Below are 14,992 nucleotides of genomic sequence, written 5' to 3' on the forward strand. Positions count from 1 at the left end.
CCCATCCTTTGAGTCAAGCCCAAAAAAGAATCTAAACGCCTATCACGTGGCGTACGGAGACTAAGAATCGAAAGAAGAACAAATGGATTAAAGTCCTATCATTTGAAGCAGATACGAGACCCCAAAATCTCATTTATTATTTTTGTTTATTTACTTATTGTCGTCTTCATTTATTTATTTATTTATTTATTTCCTTATTCATTCATTTGGGCCTCAAAGCCAAAGTTGTACTTAATACAGGTGAAGCGAGACTCGAGCTAAAGACTCGAAACATAGAATTAGGACAGGTGAAAGAGAGGTTGAAAGCCCAATATTTAGATTAGGACAGGGTTGGCGATTTGGGCCTAATGGCTCAAGTCCTTCTGCTTCTACCCTTTCCCTTTTACTTTTGCTAATTTGTTTTATGTGTTTTCTTGCGAACCTAGTTAAAATCCCTAACTAAGTCGCTAAAAAACTGGTTCTGCATAAACCTTAAAAATATTTCCTAAACAAATTACTTATTTCAACAAATTAATCTTTTCAGAAGTTAATCAAAAGATGTTTTCAAACAGTCCGGATAACCGCAAGTTAGCAGAAGTTTTAGGTGTCTAACACCTTCCTAAAACGTTAATAGGAACCACTTATCTAGAATCCCTAACTTAAAATGATTTTTCTATTTTGAATCATTTGAAGTAACTATCTAAAGGTTTCTTAATTCCTTTTCAAAATTAAGTGGCGACTCTCTCAAAAGTCAAAATTTCTGCAAAACAATAACTATCGGCTTTATGATCCAAAGCCCGAAGTATTACTCTTCACAGCTTTCCAACCTCATTCTTGCATCATTCCCCTTTTTTTAACAGCGTTATTGTCCTCAAGAAATAAAATCTGGAAACCTCAACTTCTTTATAGAATAATTTTACCATATTGCATCTTCTTTTGACCTCTGATCCTGCTGCACCAAAACCTGTGGGATGCTTTAGTTCCTCTCTTGATCATCCTTCTCTCAATAATTTCCTTAGGCTGCACATAATTAGGAGGAGATATATCCACTATTGGGGGGTGATTAAAACCAGCAGACACTGCATAGCAAGGTTTCAATTGAGACACATAAAAAGTATGATAGACAACCACTTGAGAAGGTGGGGATAACTTGTAAGCCACTGGACCTGTCTTTTCTAAAACCTGATAAGGTCCATAATACTTAGCTGATAGCTTAGAGAAATTCTTGTTGGACATAGTGAACTGCCTGTATGGTTAAATCTTAAAATACACCCAATCACCTTTAGAGAAATTCTTGTTAGACATAGTGAACTGCCTATACGGTTGAATCTTCAAATACACCCAATCACCTTCTATAAATTGTCTATCAGCCTTGTGTTGATTTGCTAAGGAAAACATTATCTGTTGAGCTTTAGTGATGTGAAACTTAAGTAACTCAACCTTGAGTTCTCTAGTGATGAGACTTCCATCCACCTCTTCTTCTTTTGTATTTCTTGGAACATATAGGATGTGAATTGGTGGGGGTTGGCCATAAAAGGCTTCATAGGGTATAGTTTGGATAGCTGATTGAAACCTGATATTATATCACCATTCAACAAGTGACCAAAAATTGGCCCAATCTTTTTGACTGTCAGCGCAAAAGCACCTCAGATAGGTTTCCACTGTTCTATTAAGTACTTTTGTTTTACCATATGTTCGAGGATGGTAAGGCGTGGAGGTATTTAGAGTCACACCCTGCATTGCAAACAAATCTTGCCAAACCTTGCTCATAAATATTAGATCCCTATCACTGATGATGTTCTCTGGCATCCCATGTAACTTGAAGATTTGATCCAGGGATAGTTGCACTACAGAACTTGCTATATATGGATGAGCAATTGCCAGAAAATGCCCATATTTGGTAAGCCTATCAATCACCACTAATATAGTAGTTTTACCTATGGATTTATGTAAATTATCTATGAAATCCATACTCATACTAGCCCATGTTGTAGATGGTATTTGCAATGGTTAGAGTAAGCCTGGATAAGCTGCACTATCATACTTACTTCTCTGGCAAGTTGGATAGCTCTTCACAAATTAAGTCACATCTTTCTTCAAGCCTTTCCAATAGAACAAACTTGAGATCTTCTTGTAAGTTTTTTCAATTCCCGAGTGACCATCAATAGGTTTTGCATGCCATATCTGCAGAATCTCTTCTTTTAGTGTTGGGTCAGCTCCCACAACCAACTTTTCCTTCCTTCTTAATTATTGGTTCACAAAAGTGAACTCTTTAACCCCCTCATCCTGAGATTGTATCTTCATCAAAGCTCCTTGATGACAAGATCTTCATCCCAACTACACCTGATCCAATCAAATAACTTAGTGATTCCAGGAGTTAATACTACGGATGCTACTTCTCCTAATTGAACTCTTGATAGTGAATCTGCTGCCTTGTTTTCCCTTCCCTTTTTGTACTGAATATCAAAGTAAAATGACATTAATTTAGCAATCCATTTCATCTGTGAACCAGTGTGTAACTTCTGATCCAATAAAACCTTGACAAAATAGCTCGATGGACCCTTGTACTATATTCATTTTGTAATGTGGATACTACTACTTATATATTTGTCATCTGAACCCCTCAACTCATCAAAATAGAATATTTTGATCCCCTCTTACTGTTGACCGAGCCTATGTGGCACAAATCGAGTGAGTAGGACAAAGTGCATTATTACACGCGCGTGGGGTGCGAGTGAGAGTCATTTTTGGTCAATTTTATATTTAAATAATTTTTAAAAAAATAAAAAGAAACCCCCCCAAGTCCCCAAGGCTGCCATAGACTTCATTTAGAGCCCACCAGCAGTGTCCCCCGTGATGGCCATCACTACACCTCTGCAGCCGCAGCAGCCGACGATGATGACGACCCCTTCAAGAACCACTCATCGTTTCTCTTTCACCACCATCTTCTATCTATATTTTCTACATCCCACATACTTTAGTCTTTAACCAACACACACAAAAAAAAAAAACTTTTTCAAAATCCTCAATAACCAGAGAACCCTAACCGATCACCAATATACCTAATTTCGATCAACTTTGCAGTGACAACTATACTACCTCTGGCTACTTTGATGGATTAGAACTACTAATCCACTAGGCTGGTTGTTCAGCCCCAAGTTCTAATCTGTCATTTTTATGGTTGGTTGGGACAAAGAGGCTCTTCTCATTGCTAGTCTTGTTGTCGAAGACACTCCCATTCTTTTTCTCTTTCATAAACAAAAGAAACGTTTTGATTTTCTCCATTTCAACTCTCCCCTAACTAATTCTAAAAGGTATGAACCCGATTCACCAATTAAATACCAAATCGAATGTGTCTTAGTGAATCTAATTAATTAATTGGATAGATCCCTGATACTTTGTCTGTGATGGGATTATTGGAAAATGCTTAAATTTGTGATTTTTTCAGGAAAAAAAAGGATTCAGAAGATGAGTCATGTATCCATAATTGCCACTGTTCTTGATCTCGATGAAGATGACACTGCAAAATAAGGTAAATCATAATTTCAAAGAAGATTTTGTGCTACGAATAATGGGTTATGTGCCCTGATGTAGATGTTTTGTAGAAATCCAGAAGGAGGAGGATGAATCAACATCCATTGAGAAATTAGACTGGAAAGGATCTGACGAATTGGAAGAACTGGGGTGCTCTCTTTCATATTCTAGTGAGAAGATAGAATCAAAATCCATTGAGAAAGTTGACAAGATAGAAGATGAAGAAGAAGAAGAAGCAAAGGAAGAAACTGCCAATTTTGTTTTTTTTTTAATTCTAAATATACATTTTTTATTTTTTAATATTTGGTTTCTTATATGGGATTTTAAAATTGGTGTGGAATTTAATGTAGAATTTAAATGACGTGAAAGTTGACGTGGCAGCAAATGTGTTACATACACCAAAAAATTAATTAAAATATTAATTTTTAATGGGTTTAAGGGTCCAGATAACAAACATATAAGTAGAGTATCCACATTACAAAACGGACATAGTACAAAGGTCCATCGAGCCATTTTGCCTAAAAACTTTAATGTCTTTTGATCAGTCTTAACAATGAACTTCCTTCCGCCCATTTAGTTATAGCTAGCACCAATGCTAAAATATTTTTGTCATGTACAGACAATCCTTGATGCCTTCTAGATAATCCCTTGCTAAGATAAGATATAGGATAACCTTCTTGCATTAATACAACTCTCATTCCATAATCACATGCATTTGTTTCCACAATAAAAATAGCTGAATTGTTAGGCAAAGCTAGAGCAGGTGTTGATGTTAATGCATCCTTTAACTCCTTAAAATCTTGGGATGTTCTTTCATTCCATTGGAACCCATCCTTCTTCAACTGATCAGTGAGGGGCCTACTGATGATCCCATAGTGCCTAATAAACCTTCTGTAGTACCCTACTAGTCCAAGAAATCCTCGTATCTCCCTTACATTTTTAGGTAATGGCCACTTTTTGACTGCATCAACCTTCTTTAGATCAGTTGATACTCCTTCAGTTGAGATTATATGGCCCAAATACTTCACTCTCTTAGCTCCAAATAAGCATTTAGCTTGCCTTACACACAACATGTGCTTCACTAGTAGCTCAAATGTTATTCTGAGATGCTCCAAGTGTTCATATAAACACTTATTAAACACTAGGATGTCATCAAAGAACACCAATATAAACTTTCTGAGATGTTCCTTAAACACATGGTTCATTAAGTCTTGGAAATATGAGGGAGAATTCAATAGCCCAAAGGGCATTCAGTACTCATAGTGGCCTGCATGTGTTCTAAAGGCTGTTTTTATAATGTCTTCCTTAGCCATCCTTATTTGATGATAGCTTGATCTCAAGTCTATTTTAGAGTAGATGTTAGAGCCTCCCAATTCTTCTAGAAGCTCCTCTATAATTAGAATTGGAAACTTGCCTTTAATTGTTGCCTTGTTGAGCCCTCTATAGTTTACACACAACCTCCAACTCCAATCTTTCTTGCCAACTAACACCACAAGGGGAGCATAAGGGCTAAAACTGGGTGTATTATCCATTGCTCCATCATCTCATCCACTAACTTGTCAATTATATCCTTCCGTGCAGATGAATACCTGTATGATATACCTGTATGATCTCATGTTTATAGGATTGCTACCAACTTCAAGAGGTATCTTGTGGTCAAAATATCCTCTTAAAGGTGGCAGTCCTTTAGGTTCAGCAAACAGTTGAGGGTACTCTTTAGTGAGGGCTAAAATTTCCTCTGGAACTGTTGCTTCTGCACCCTCTTCTCCACGTATTGGGCTCACTCTGATCATGAACATCTGCCCTTTACCTATACCCATCTTCTCTAACCTCTTAGCTTCCAATGTTTTAACCTTGTCTATCACTCCCTTCAATACATAGTCTTGTCCTTGATAGTGGTAGCCTAAAGTTAGTTCTTGAAAGGTCATCTTCAGATCACCTAAATAAAGTAACCACTGCACCCCTAAGATTATATCACATGATTTGAGGGGTATTAACAAAAACTCATCAGTGTATAAGACACCATGCGTCATCCAGGAGAAGGAATTGCATAACTCTTTAGTGTATCTGTCATGTCCATCAGCTACATTAATGGCATGTGACCTAACAATTTGAATATCACCTTTCATTTCTCTGGCTAGCCCTTCATCCATGAAATTATGTGAGCTTCCAGGATCAATCAGGATTTGCAATGATCTCTTTTGACAATACCCTTCTACTCTCAAGGTGTGGTAAGTGGGAATTCCATGAAGTGCATGTACTGAAATATCACACACTTCACCTTGTTCTTCCTCTTTTTCCTGCTCAGGGTCATTCACCTCCACCACATCCTTTTCACTACTTTCCCTTTCTTCCTCCACCTCCAGCAAGTACAGTGACTTTGCACCTCCACATTTATGCCTGGGGAATAACGTTTCATCACATAAAAAATATAATCCCTTCTACCTTCTCTCATTCATCTCAGTAGAAGTTAACTTCCTACTGCTGTTTTTGTTCAAGTTCAGAGGTGCTTCCTTCTAGGTCTGAAAGTAATCGTTTCTAGTCCCAGCTCCTTTGTGGAAAGACTGCTATGTGATTTCCTTGTATTGAGAACCACCAGTAAAAGCATTTGGTTTAGTAAGCTTCAGTTGAGATTGAACTTGAACTTCAGTGTTCCTAGCCAACTGATAAGCTTGAGGAAGAGAAAATGGTATGTGGTTTTTAACAGTATAACCTATGTCGGGCTTTAGATCAGTGATGAAGGCACTAATAGCATACTCAGGTAAAATAGAAAGTCTAGTCATAATCTTATCAAATTCATTTATGTAATCCTTCATAGATCCAGCTTGCTCTAAAACAAGGACTGTACAATGCTTAAATAGTCAATAGAAAGAGTGGAGTATAAGCTCCAGATGGCTCTTCTAGTACTAAAAGTTAAGTGTCCTTCAGTGGACCTAATCACTCAAATATAACTGGCAATTGCAACATAATCGAAACTTGAACTTAAAACCTATTGGGACTAAATTATAAATAAACTAAAGCTGAATTATTTAAGCTTCTAACTAACATAACTAACGGGTTCATGCTCCAAAGCCTGAAGTACTACTCTTCACAGCTTTCCAACCTCATTCTCATCACAGACCCACCCCCTCAAATTATGGATGCCAAAACAAGCTTTAAGAACACAAGGAAATTTGTAGTGATCAGGACTAACATCTCGTTTACACTTATCTTTATAAACAAAATAGCATCTTGATAGAACTTGTTATTCACTTAGCTCCTGATCATGACATTAAAAACTGCCACATTCCTGTCAGGTATTTTGTCAAGCAGTTGGGAGTAACAATTGGTTGGCCACAAGCAGGTTATGCATCAATTTGATGGCAAGAGACGTGTTGCAAGCCCGAATTGGAAATGATCTGGGAATGAAGTTTCTATATTTGGCTATCTGTCCGTCTAATATACGACTGCAAGTACCTTCGTCTAAATCTAAAAAGTAGCTCCGCTGGGGTTGTCACTTTTTAACATATGAATTGGGAGTGGAAATATGTCAGCAAAGAAGTAGGGGACTTACAATCATGAAAGAGCAGCTAACAAGTTTTTGAAGATTGTTCAAATAACTTATTCATTGAATTACATGTTTGCTATGTAGAATTGCATTCATATTTTAAGTGGATGACAATGGGAAGGGGGGGAAATAGCAAACGATAAACTTTTCCCCTCCATTAAAAGGGAAAATATCTAGGTAAATATTGAAAGACGAACAATTTTACACCCAATTTATATGAACTCCAAGTCCTGAACAGAATGTGATAGTGTTAGGTTCAAGAATAAAAAGTGTAAATGGAAAAATGGAGGAACCAAGTGGAGGAAAAAATTGAGATAACACTCAAAATGAAAAGTGTACTCAAAAGTGAAAAAGTCTACTAATTCTCCCATGTTAGTGGGAGAGTGAAACTTTCAAATGTTTATATTAAAAAATACTTACTCCACATAATAAGTGAGGCAAGAATCAAGAGGTGTAGCGCCGTCGTTGCTCGGATTTGGATTAGAATTAATTTTTTAGACAATTTATTTGAGACGTAGGGAAAATGCTTCCGCATGCAGAAACGATGCTGAAAGCTGCTCAGAAGAGACACAACTACCACTACTGTCGGATTGTTAAAGCCATTTTATCTTAGGAGAAAAATTCCGCAACCTCAGGTACTTGAAAGGAATTATTTCCTTAAAAACACTCCGTGGATTTGGAGGACTTGGTTTTTTCCACTTCATCTATTTTTCTTTAAGAAACTGAAAACACACTTCTGTGAAAGATCATTTTAATCTTGTGTTGAAGGTGTCTTGAACTTATGTTGAAGTAGTGTTGCTAAAATACAAATTTTGCGCACCCAATACAACAGATAGTTCTATATCATATGACTGAACATCATGTGGCTAACCAGTTCTATGTCCCATGCAACATAACATTTGCACGCACAGTTCCACCCATAAAAGGAAACAGTAATATCGCTAACTGTTGTATTTAGGTAACCATCAGCAATGACAACCAATTTCTGTTATTATCATTTACCTGTCAGTGTGGAAAACATTTTCTATATCTAAAAAATAATTCAAGTAAAATAGCATGCTTTGCTTTTTACTCTGATTAAGCTACAATACTGGTACAACTTGTCCTCACCAATCCTGAAAGAGAGCCTTGGAAACAGAAGAACTCTGTTTTGGCTTTGCATCATCACTATCATCATTCTGAGAGGATGACCAATTCTTTCCATTCATTGGTGTTTCACATACTACACTATGGCTAGTTTTTTTCCTCTCTTTTCTTTTCAGTTCCTTCTGATCTTCACACTTTATTTTTAGAGCCTTAAGCTGCTTTGGGGCCCAAACTCTTTGCAGATCTAGCATCCTTGTGAAAGATCTTTTTTGTCGGGCCTTCTCTCTCCGATCACGAGCTTCACTTAACTTGCGGGCATGATCCTCTACGCTGATAGCTTGGGAGCTCCCATCAATGTTTTCTGGTGGTTGGAAAAACTTATCCTCTGCTGAGACTGACAGTCGCATATTGTTGGCTTCAGCCGTTTCATCCCTCTCTTGTTTCTCCCTCCAGGACTGATTACTGTCCTCACTATTGAACAGAAGAGCCTGCTTTTCATCTTCATCACCAAATGGAAGTAAATCCATTTCTGCGTAAATTCTATTGACAACATCTTCGATAATGTTCTGATACCTGAATCAGGTTCAAAATTAGATCCCAGATAACAGTACTACGGAGGTGCATGAGTTTTCTCATCTATGGATAGCAAACAAGAACCAATTCTAATAGAAAGAACAGAGTGATTGGTTTCAACTCTGATAGCACCGAAAGTGAAACTTGTATGCTACAAATTCATAATAAGCAGTGAAGGTAATGGAGTTCCCTGAGAAGTTCTGCCTAACAGAACTTAGCTTTATAAGTAAATCAAATGATTATCTTGTAGTAAATTTACAATTACATGGTCTCAAAACCATACATGCCAGAAATTACTAAGCCAACGCGAGAAATTTTTTAAGAACCAAGGTTTTAAAAAGAGAAAAAATCATGAAACAGAACACTAATGAAGTGGATTCTATGATGATAAAATAAAAATAATCATTGATTGTCTATAGAGCTAGTAGCTCTTATATAAGATAATTATCCTATCTATGCCAGTAAAAATATAATTAGCATATCTCGACAAGGAAAAGATGAGAAAACTTGTGCAGGGAGGATACACCAAAGGAATCAATAATATAGCGAAGTAGTAATGATTAAACAAGGAAAAGAAATAATTGGGGATGTTCAAAATAGAAGGATTGGAAAGACAAAAGACCTATTTCTCATGCTGAATACTAGAGCCAGGGCAAACACCAAAAAGGGAATAAGAACTTGCTGTCAGACGCGAATCAGATCATCATACTTGTAGGGAAAATTGAGCTGTTTAGTTTCAAAGCAAAATATTTACCTTAATCGAATAGTGCGTTCAACGTAAGCATATAGGCTAAGGTCACCATGAATCCCTCCTTCAACAAGATATTGAATGATCTCTAGAAAGGAGCAGATCTCTTTAACCAGCTTCTGCTTGGAGGATTCCTTAATACTCTCAGAAAAGGCTGATCCAAGGATTTCCATCCGAAGCAATATCTGCAATTCAAATCTTGTGACAGTTAAGGAAAATGCACTAAAGTACAATATTGATTCATTTATTTCATCAAGCGGAACTTAAGATGTAATAATTTACAGATAAAAGCAGGAAGAAAATAATGAAAGGATACTCTGGGACAACATTTTCTGAGGTTGAACTGAAATCGGATATTTCAGAGTGGGGATCATAGTGCTTCAGCCTCTCTTTCATTTCTTTGGGCTTTCTTAGCAGGCTCTTCATAAGTTCAGGAAGGATAGTCTTGCAACATGAATCATTTGTTTTTGGAATTTGAGATTCACCTCCTATATTGTAATCTATCTCAAACTTTTTGGACAATGCATGTATTGATGACTTCACTAGTCGTTCTGCTAACGTGTGCAAGTCTCTTCCAGATTGTAGACCATGCTGGATTTTCTTTGGTAGATTATTGAAAAAGTCTTCTGTAGTTTCTGAGTATAACACGTGTGCATCTCCCTCCAGCATGAGGGCTGAATCGGAGGGAAACTGTGTGGAGAATGGCTGTTGCGGTTGTCTTTTATATGAATCTGGAGCTGTTAGCAAGCAGGTGCTGGACTTCTTGATTTGTTCCATCCAGCACTTCAAGAACTTCAGCTTCTTTGATTTCTCAATTCTTTTGGCAAAACAAACATCTACCAACTCAAAATCATTACACTCAAATGCTGCCTTGAGAAAAGAACTCCAAGTCGTATTCCCAATTAAACACTTCTTTTTTCTTTTCCTATTCCCTAGTGAGTCATTGATTTTTTTAGAGCTGCCACAGATCACGTTATTCATCTTCTTTAAAGTTGATCCGTAATTATGCCCACCTTCTATTCTTGAAAGAAGCGCCAATTGCGCTGTCAAAGGCCTGAGAACACCCGTGATTGTATTTCCATTGCTATTTGATACAGTAACTGAAGCCCAATAGCTTTCTTTATATAAGAAACTGAGAAGAATTTTCCACAAGACTGCAGAATTTCCTCGGGCATGCTTACCCTGTACTCCAGATAGTACATCAAGGACTCCATCAACAGAAGTATCATTACAATGTTTAGTTTTGCATCTGCCAGACTCCTGCACTAGAACATAACTAGATGAGCATCCTTCAATCTTTTCTCCTACTTCACACTTCTTTACAGCCTTGAGATGCATAGTTACCGAGCCTTCACCAAGAAAAGACCAAAATGTTTCTTCTTGATCACACCCTTCATTTCGCTCGTCTCCAAGTCCGAGTGTATTCAGAATATCTTGAGATTTAAGCTTAGGCAATGCTGCGGGGTTGAGCAATTCAAGATCACAAAGCGTATATTCCAAAGGATTTCCATTGACATCACGGATCTCAAGATGCAGTTGCGCAGAACTTCTGTCAAATGAACCAACACTTTTCAGAAAATCAAACAACACACCAATTTCAGGATATATCAAGCCAAACGGAACCAAAGCAGAACCCAAAACAATCGAATCAGTTGAACTAATCCCCCAACCAAAATCCCTAATTCCATTCTCCAACATGTACAACCACTCACCTTCATCAAAAAATTCAACCTTTTCCCCCTCCTTTCTTTCACCTTTCACGTCGATCCAACTAAAATGAATACCTCTATTATCAAAAGTCCTCCTCACAGGACCAAAAAACTCACTAAATTTGACCATAAAACCTTCAAAATCCTTAAATATTTCAGAATTCACATCCACATTTATATACTCAGCTAGATCACTCAACGATCTAGAAATACTTGAAATCAAAACAACCAAATTCCGAGATACCTTTGGAAACTCGCCTTTTACCTTACCTGGAGGACTCTCTATTTCAAACTCCCAAGCACAGTCATCTACTAGCTGAAGCAGAGAACTAGCAGTATGACAAGCCCTAGAACAATCCACCTCCAAATCAATTGGCAGATGTAACGATCTCAGGACTTCGCTAACCAATTCTAGGGCTTGAGATGGGCGGTTAAAAGCATGGGAGAGGTTAGGGAAGAGGCGGTTTATGGAGGACGAGGAACGGAGAGGGGAAAGCGAAGAGAAGAAAAAATTGAAAGAGAAAAGTGAATTGCACAAAGATGGGAAATTGAGGAAGCGCGTTGAGGTAGCGAGAATGGAGTTGAGGTAGTAAGTAGAGTTTTGAAGATTGAGTAGTGGATGTAGATCTGTGAGGAGCACAATTCTTCGGGTTCTAGAATAGTCTATAGGTTCCGCCATAGCTGTTTCGATGCGGAGGAGTGCTAACCTGCGCCGTGTGTGAGACTTGCGAAGAGTCGTTGTAATTCTCCGGCGAATTTATATGTGTCGGAAAGTTGTTCTGACTTTCACCGGCGGTGGATTTTTGATTGTAGAGACAGTAGTTGTCTAATGTGCGCGGTAGGTGTTGGAGTGGTGTTTAGGAATTTGGTTTCGGCCGGGGGGGGAGGGGGAGAATGTTGTGGCGGGAAAAGGAAGCAGCGGGAAATGTTTTTTGTTTTTCAAATGAAAGGGAAAAGGAAGCACGTGATGGGTTCTGATACGCATGTGATGTGACGGCCACGCCATCTCTAATAATTCCATCCCTTAATACTAGACCAGATATGGATAAACATTAAGCGCTCCTGCATGCATGTGATATATAAGAGAAGGATAACCAATTTTAAAATTAATTATTTTTTTATTTTCTTTTATTTTTTATAATTTAAATGGGTATGGTGTTAAAAAATATTTGATAATTTTTATTAAATTATTTTTTATTAAAAATATATTATTATTTTTTAATCAAATGGAATCAATGAAAATAAAATTATATTTTTAAATAATTATCAAATAAAAAAAATGATATTCTTTTTCAGATAGATAAAAATAAATTGTCACACATAAATGAAACATAGGGAGTATAAATTAGTTTATCTCATTTTTTATTGAGATCAGTATGTGATAACTCATATTATTTTTAGTTATTTGAGAATTATAATTTTAGAAAAAAGACATTGAAATTATTATGAACTAGACACGAAAAATAATTACATACTGATGTAACACAAGAATAAAAATAATTATTTATGTAGAGTTTTTCGTGTTTTTTTTTTTCACACCTTTTTTTTTATATTTTCTTTCTTCGTCACTTTCCTCCTCCTCTTCTTCAACACCTCATGTGAATCCACTATTTTCAATATTTAGCTTCAAGATAAAACTTCATTTTCCTCATTTCCCTTTTGTTCAAATATCATTTCAAATCTTCATATATTGAAGAGTTTATTTAAATTTTTTCTTTTTTAAAGAATTAACATACACTCGTTTGATTGAAAAAAGAGAAAAGACATCAAATCTTTCCTTAACTTGTTAGCAAAATTTACTTTAAACCCTAAACTAATCAGATAATTATTTACTCCCTCCTCCCTTATAAACTTTAAAATTAATTATTTTTCCCTCTTGATGGCTGATATGGCAAAAAAAAAAAAAAAAGCGTGTTTTAGTGAAAAAAAAAATATAAGAAAAAAATAGTGGGGGCCACTTTAATATCTTTAAACATTATTTTTTTTTCTTCTTCCTCACACCCCACCACCCTCATTTCTTCTTCTTCTTCCTCACACCCCTCCACCCCATTTTTCTTCTTCTTCCTTATAAATCTAAACATATAGAGAGATGGGATCAATTATTGTAGTGTAGTGCTTGCACCCAAAACAATTTCAAGAAGGAAAAAAGGAAACATAAATTCAACAAATACAAATTTCAAACATCATGATTTTAATTTCACAACAAACACAAATTCAATCGTAAAAATGACGGAAAAGGATCTAATATACCCTTTAATTATTGAAAATGGTACATAAATACCCTTCTTCCACCTTTAGGCTCAAAAATACCCTTCCATCCATCTATTTGACTCAAAAATATCCTTAGGAGTCGTTTGGTACAAAGGAAAGTTATCCATGGATTAACAATACTGGGATTAGTAATGCATTGATTAGTAATACAAGGATTATTTTTTATCAAGTGTTTGGTTCATTGTATAAAAAAGTAGATATATCATATATTTTAAAACTCTACAAAAGCTTCTTTACAATTATACCCTTAAATTTTTATGAGATTTTCTACTTCATTTAACTAGTCAAGTTGCTTGCCCTTTGCGCGATCTTATAGAAAAGCTAAAATATGAATAATAATTCTCACTCCGCTTAGTTGATCATTTATTTATTTTTAAGAAAAATTGAGTCTATTTATTCAAGAAAAATTTAAAACAACAAATAATTGTCATATTATAGAGAAATAATTTTTCAAAAATGTAAAGCACACTATGTAAGAACATCACGGACTGTTGATAATGTAGTTTTAGATTTTCAAATTATATATTTATTTGACAATAATGTTTTCTATTTAAATTTATCCGTCTGTAAATTGAACAAATACAAAATAAATGTAGTTCACATTCGAAGCTATCAACCAACATAAGGGAGTAAAAAATATTTAAGCACTTGATTCACATATGCAAAGTAAAAAGAGGTTGGCAAATTAAATGAATGTAACATAACAACCAAATTTGTAGTGATAAAATTTAAAATGGAACAAAAAGAAAAATTTAATAAAAACAATTGAGGGGTAGTTGAGTCATTTAATTCTCTTATCCATGTATTATTAAGCCATGGATAAGTAATCCCATGGTTCCTTAGGTATAAGTTAATATACTCTATGGTGTATTAGCTATCCATGTATTAGGTGGGATTAGATTTAAATTGGGCAACCAAACAATGTACATGGTTGGACTAAATTTTAATCCATGAATTATTTCATTTAATACAGCGTACCAAACGAGTCCTTAATGTATTAGAAATGGCTAAAAAAATGTTCCTCTTCCTCTATTTGTTCAAAAATACCCCTCCATCCACCTATTTGGATAAAAAATGTCCTTAACATTAAATTTAAGTCAAAAGATGTCTCCTCCTTTTAACAAATTCTGATGTGAAATATAATTTTATTTAAATTAAATACATGACATTATTTTTATTGGTCCACATGTAATTAGACTCAAATTCATTCACAATTTAATGGTCCTCTTTTCACTAATTTTTTTAATTATATATAAGAATTTAAAAAAGAATTAATTAATATTTAAGTGCAAAATTAGAAAAGAATTTCTTAAATAGGATAATTAACAAAGGGCAAATACTCTCATAGTTAATGATTATCTATGTGTGCTCAAATATTAGAAAACATATTTTAGGTAAAATTTTGAAGACTTTTAGTTCTTTTTAGATTTTGAACTTTTTATATAAAAAAAAAACTTGAAAGTAATTTAAGTCTTTATTTAATTTAGGTAAGAATGCGTAGTATTTTACACTTCTATCCTTCTCCAACATGAAACCATAAAAATA

At 35.5% G+C, this 14,992-nt stretch overlaps 1 protein-coding gene across 2 annotated transcripts; it reads right to left on the bottom strand.

Annotated features, from left to right (window-relative positions):
- Positions 1–8,032: 8,032 nt before the first annotated feature.
- LOC107863172 lies at positions 8,033–12,182 on the bottom strand. 2 transcript variants are annotated; one of them, XM_016708981.2, is made up of 3 exons: positions 9,795–12,182; positions 9,474–9,652; positions 8,033–8,719 (listed from the first exon to the last, which is right to left on the bottom strand). In XM_016708981.2, the coding sequence occupies exons 1-3, from the start codon at positions 11,853–11,855 to the stop codon at positions 8,167–8,169; spliced, it is 2,793 nt and encodes a 930-aa protein (XP_016564467.2). In that variant the 5' UTR covers positions 11,856–12,182; the 3' UTR covers positions 8,033–8,166. The 2 variants fall into 2 exon arrangements, with proteins under 2 accessions (XP_016564467.2, XP_016564466.2); XM_016708980.2 differs by having other exon boundaries at positions 9,474–9,665; positions 9,784–12,181.
- Between the last annotated feature and the right edge of the window lie 2,810 nt (positions 12,183–14,992).

Source organism: Capsicum annuum, chromosome 3 (assembly GCF_002878395.1).
Source record: "Capsicum annuum cultivar UCD-10X-F1 chromosome 3, UCD10Xv1.1, whole genome shotgun sequence".
NCBI lineage: Eukaryota > Viridiplantae > Streptophyta > Magnoliopsida > Solanales > Solanaceae > Capsicum > Capsicum annuum.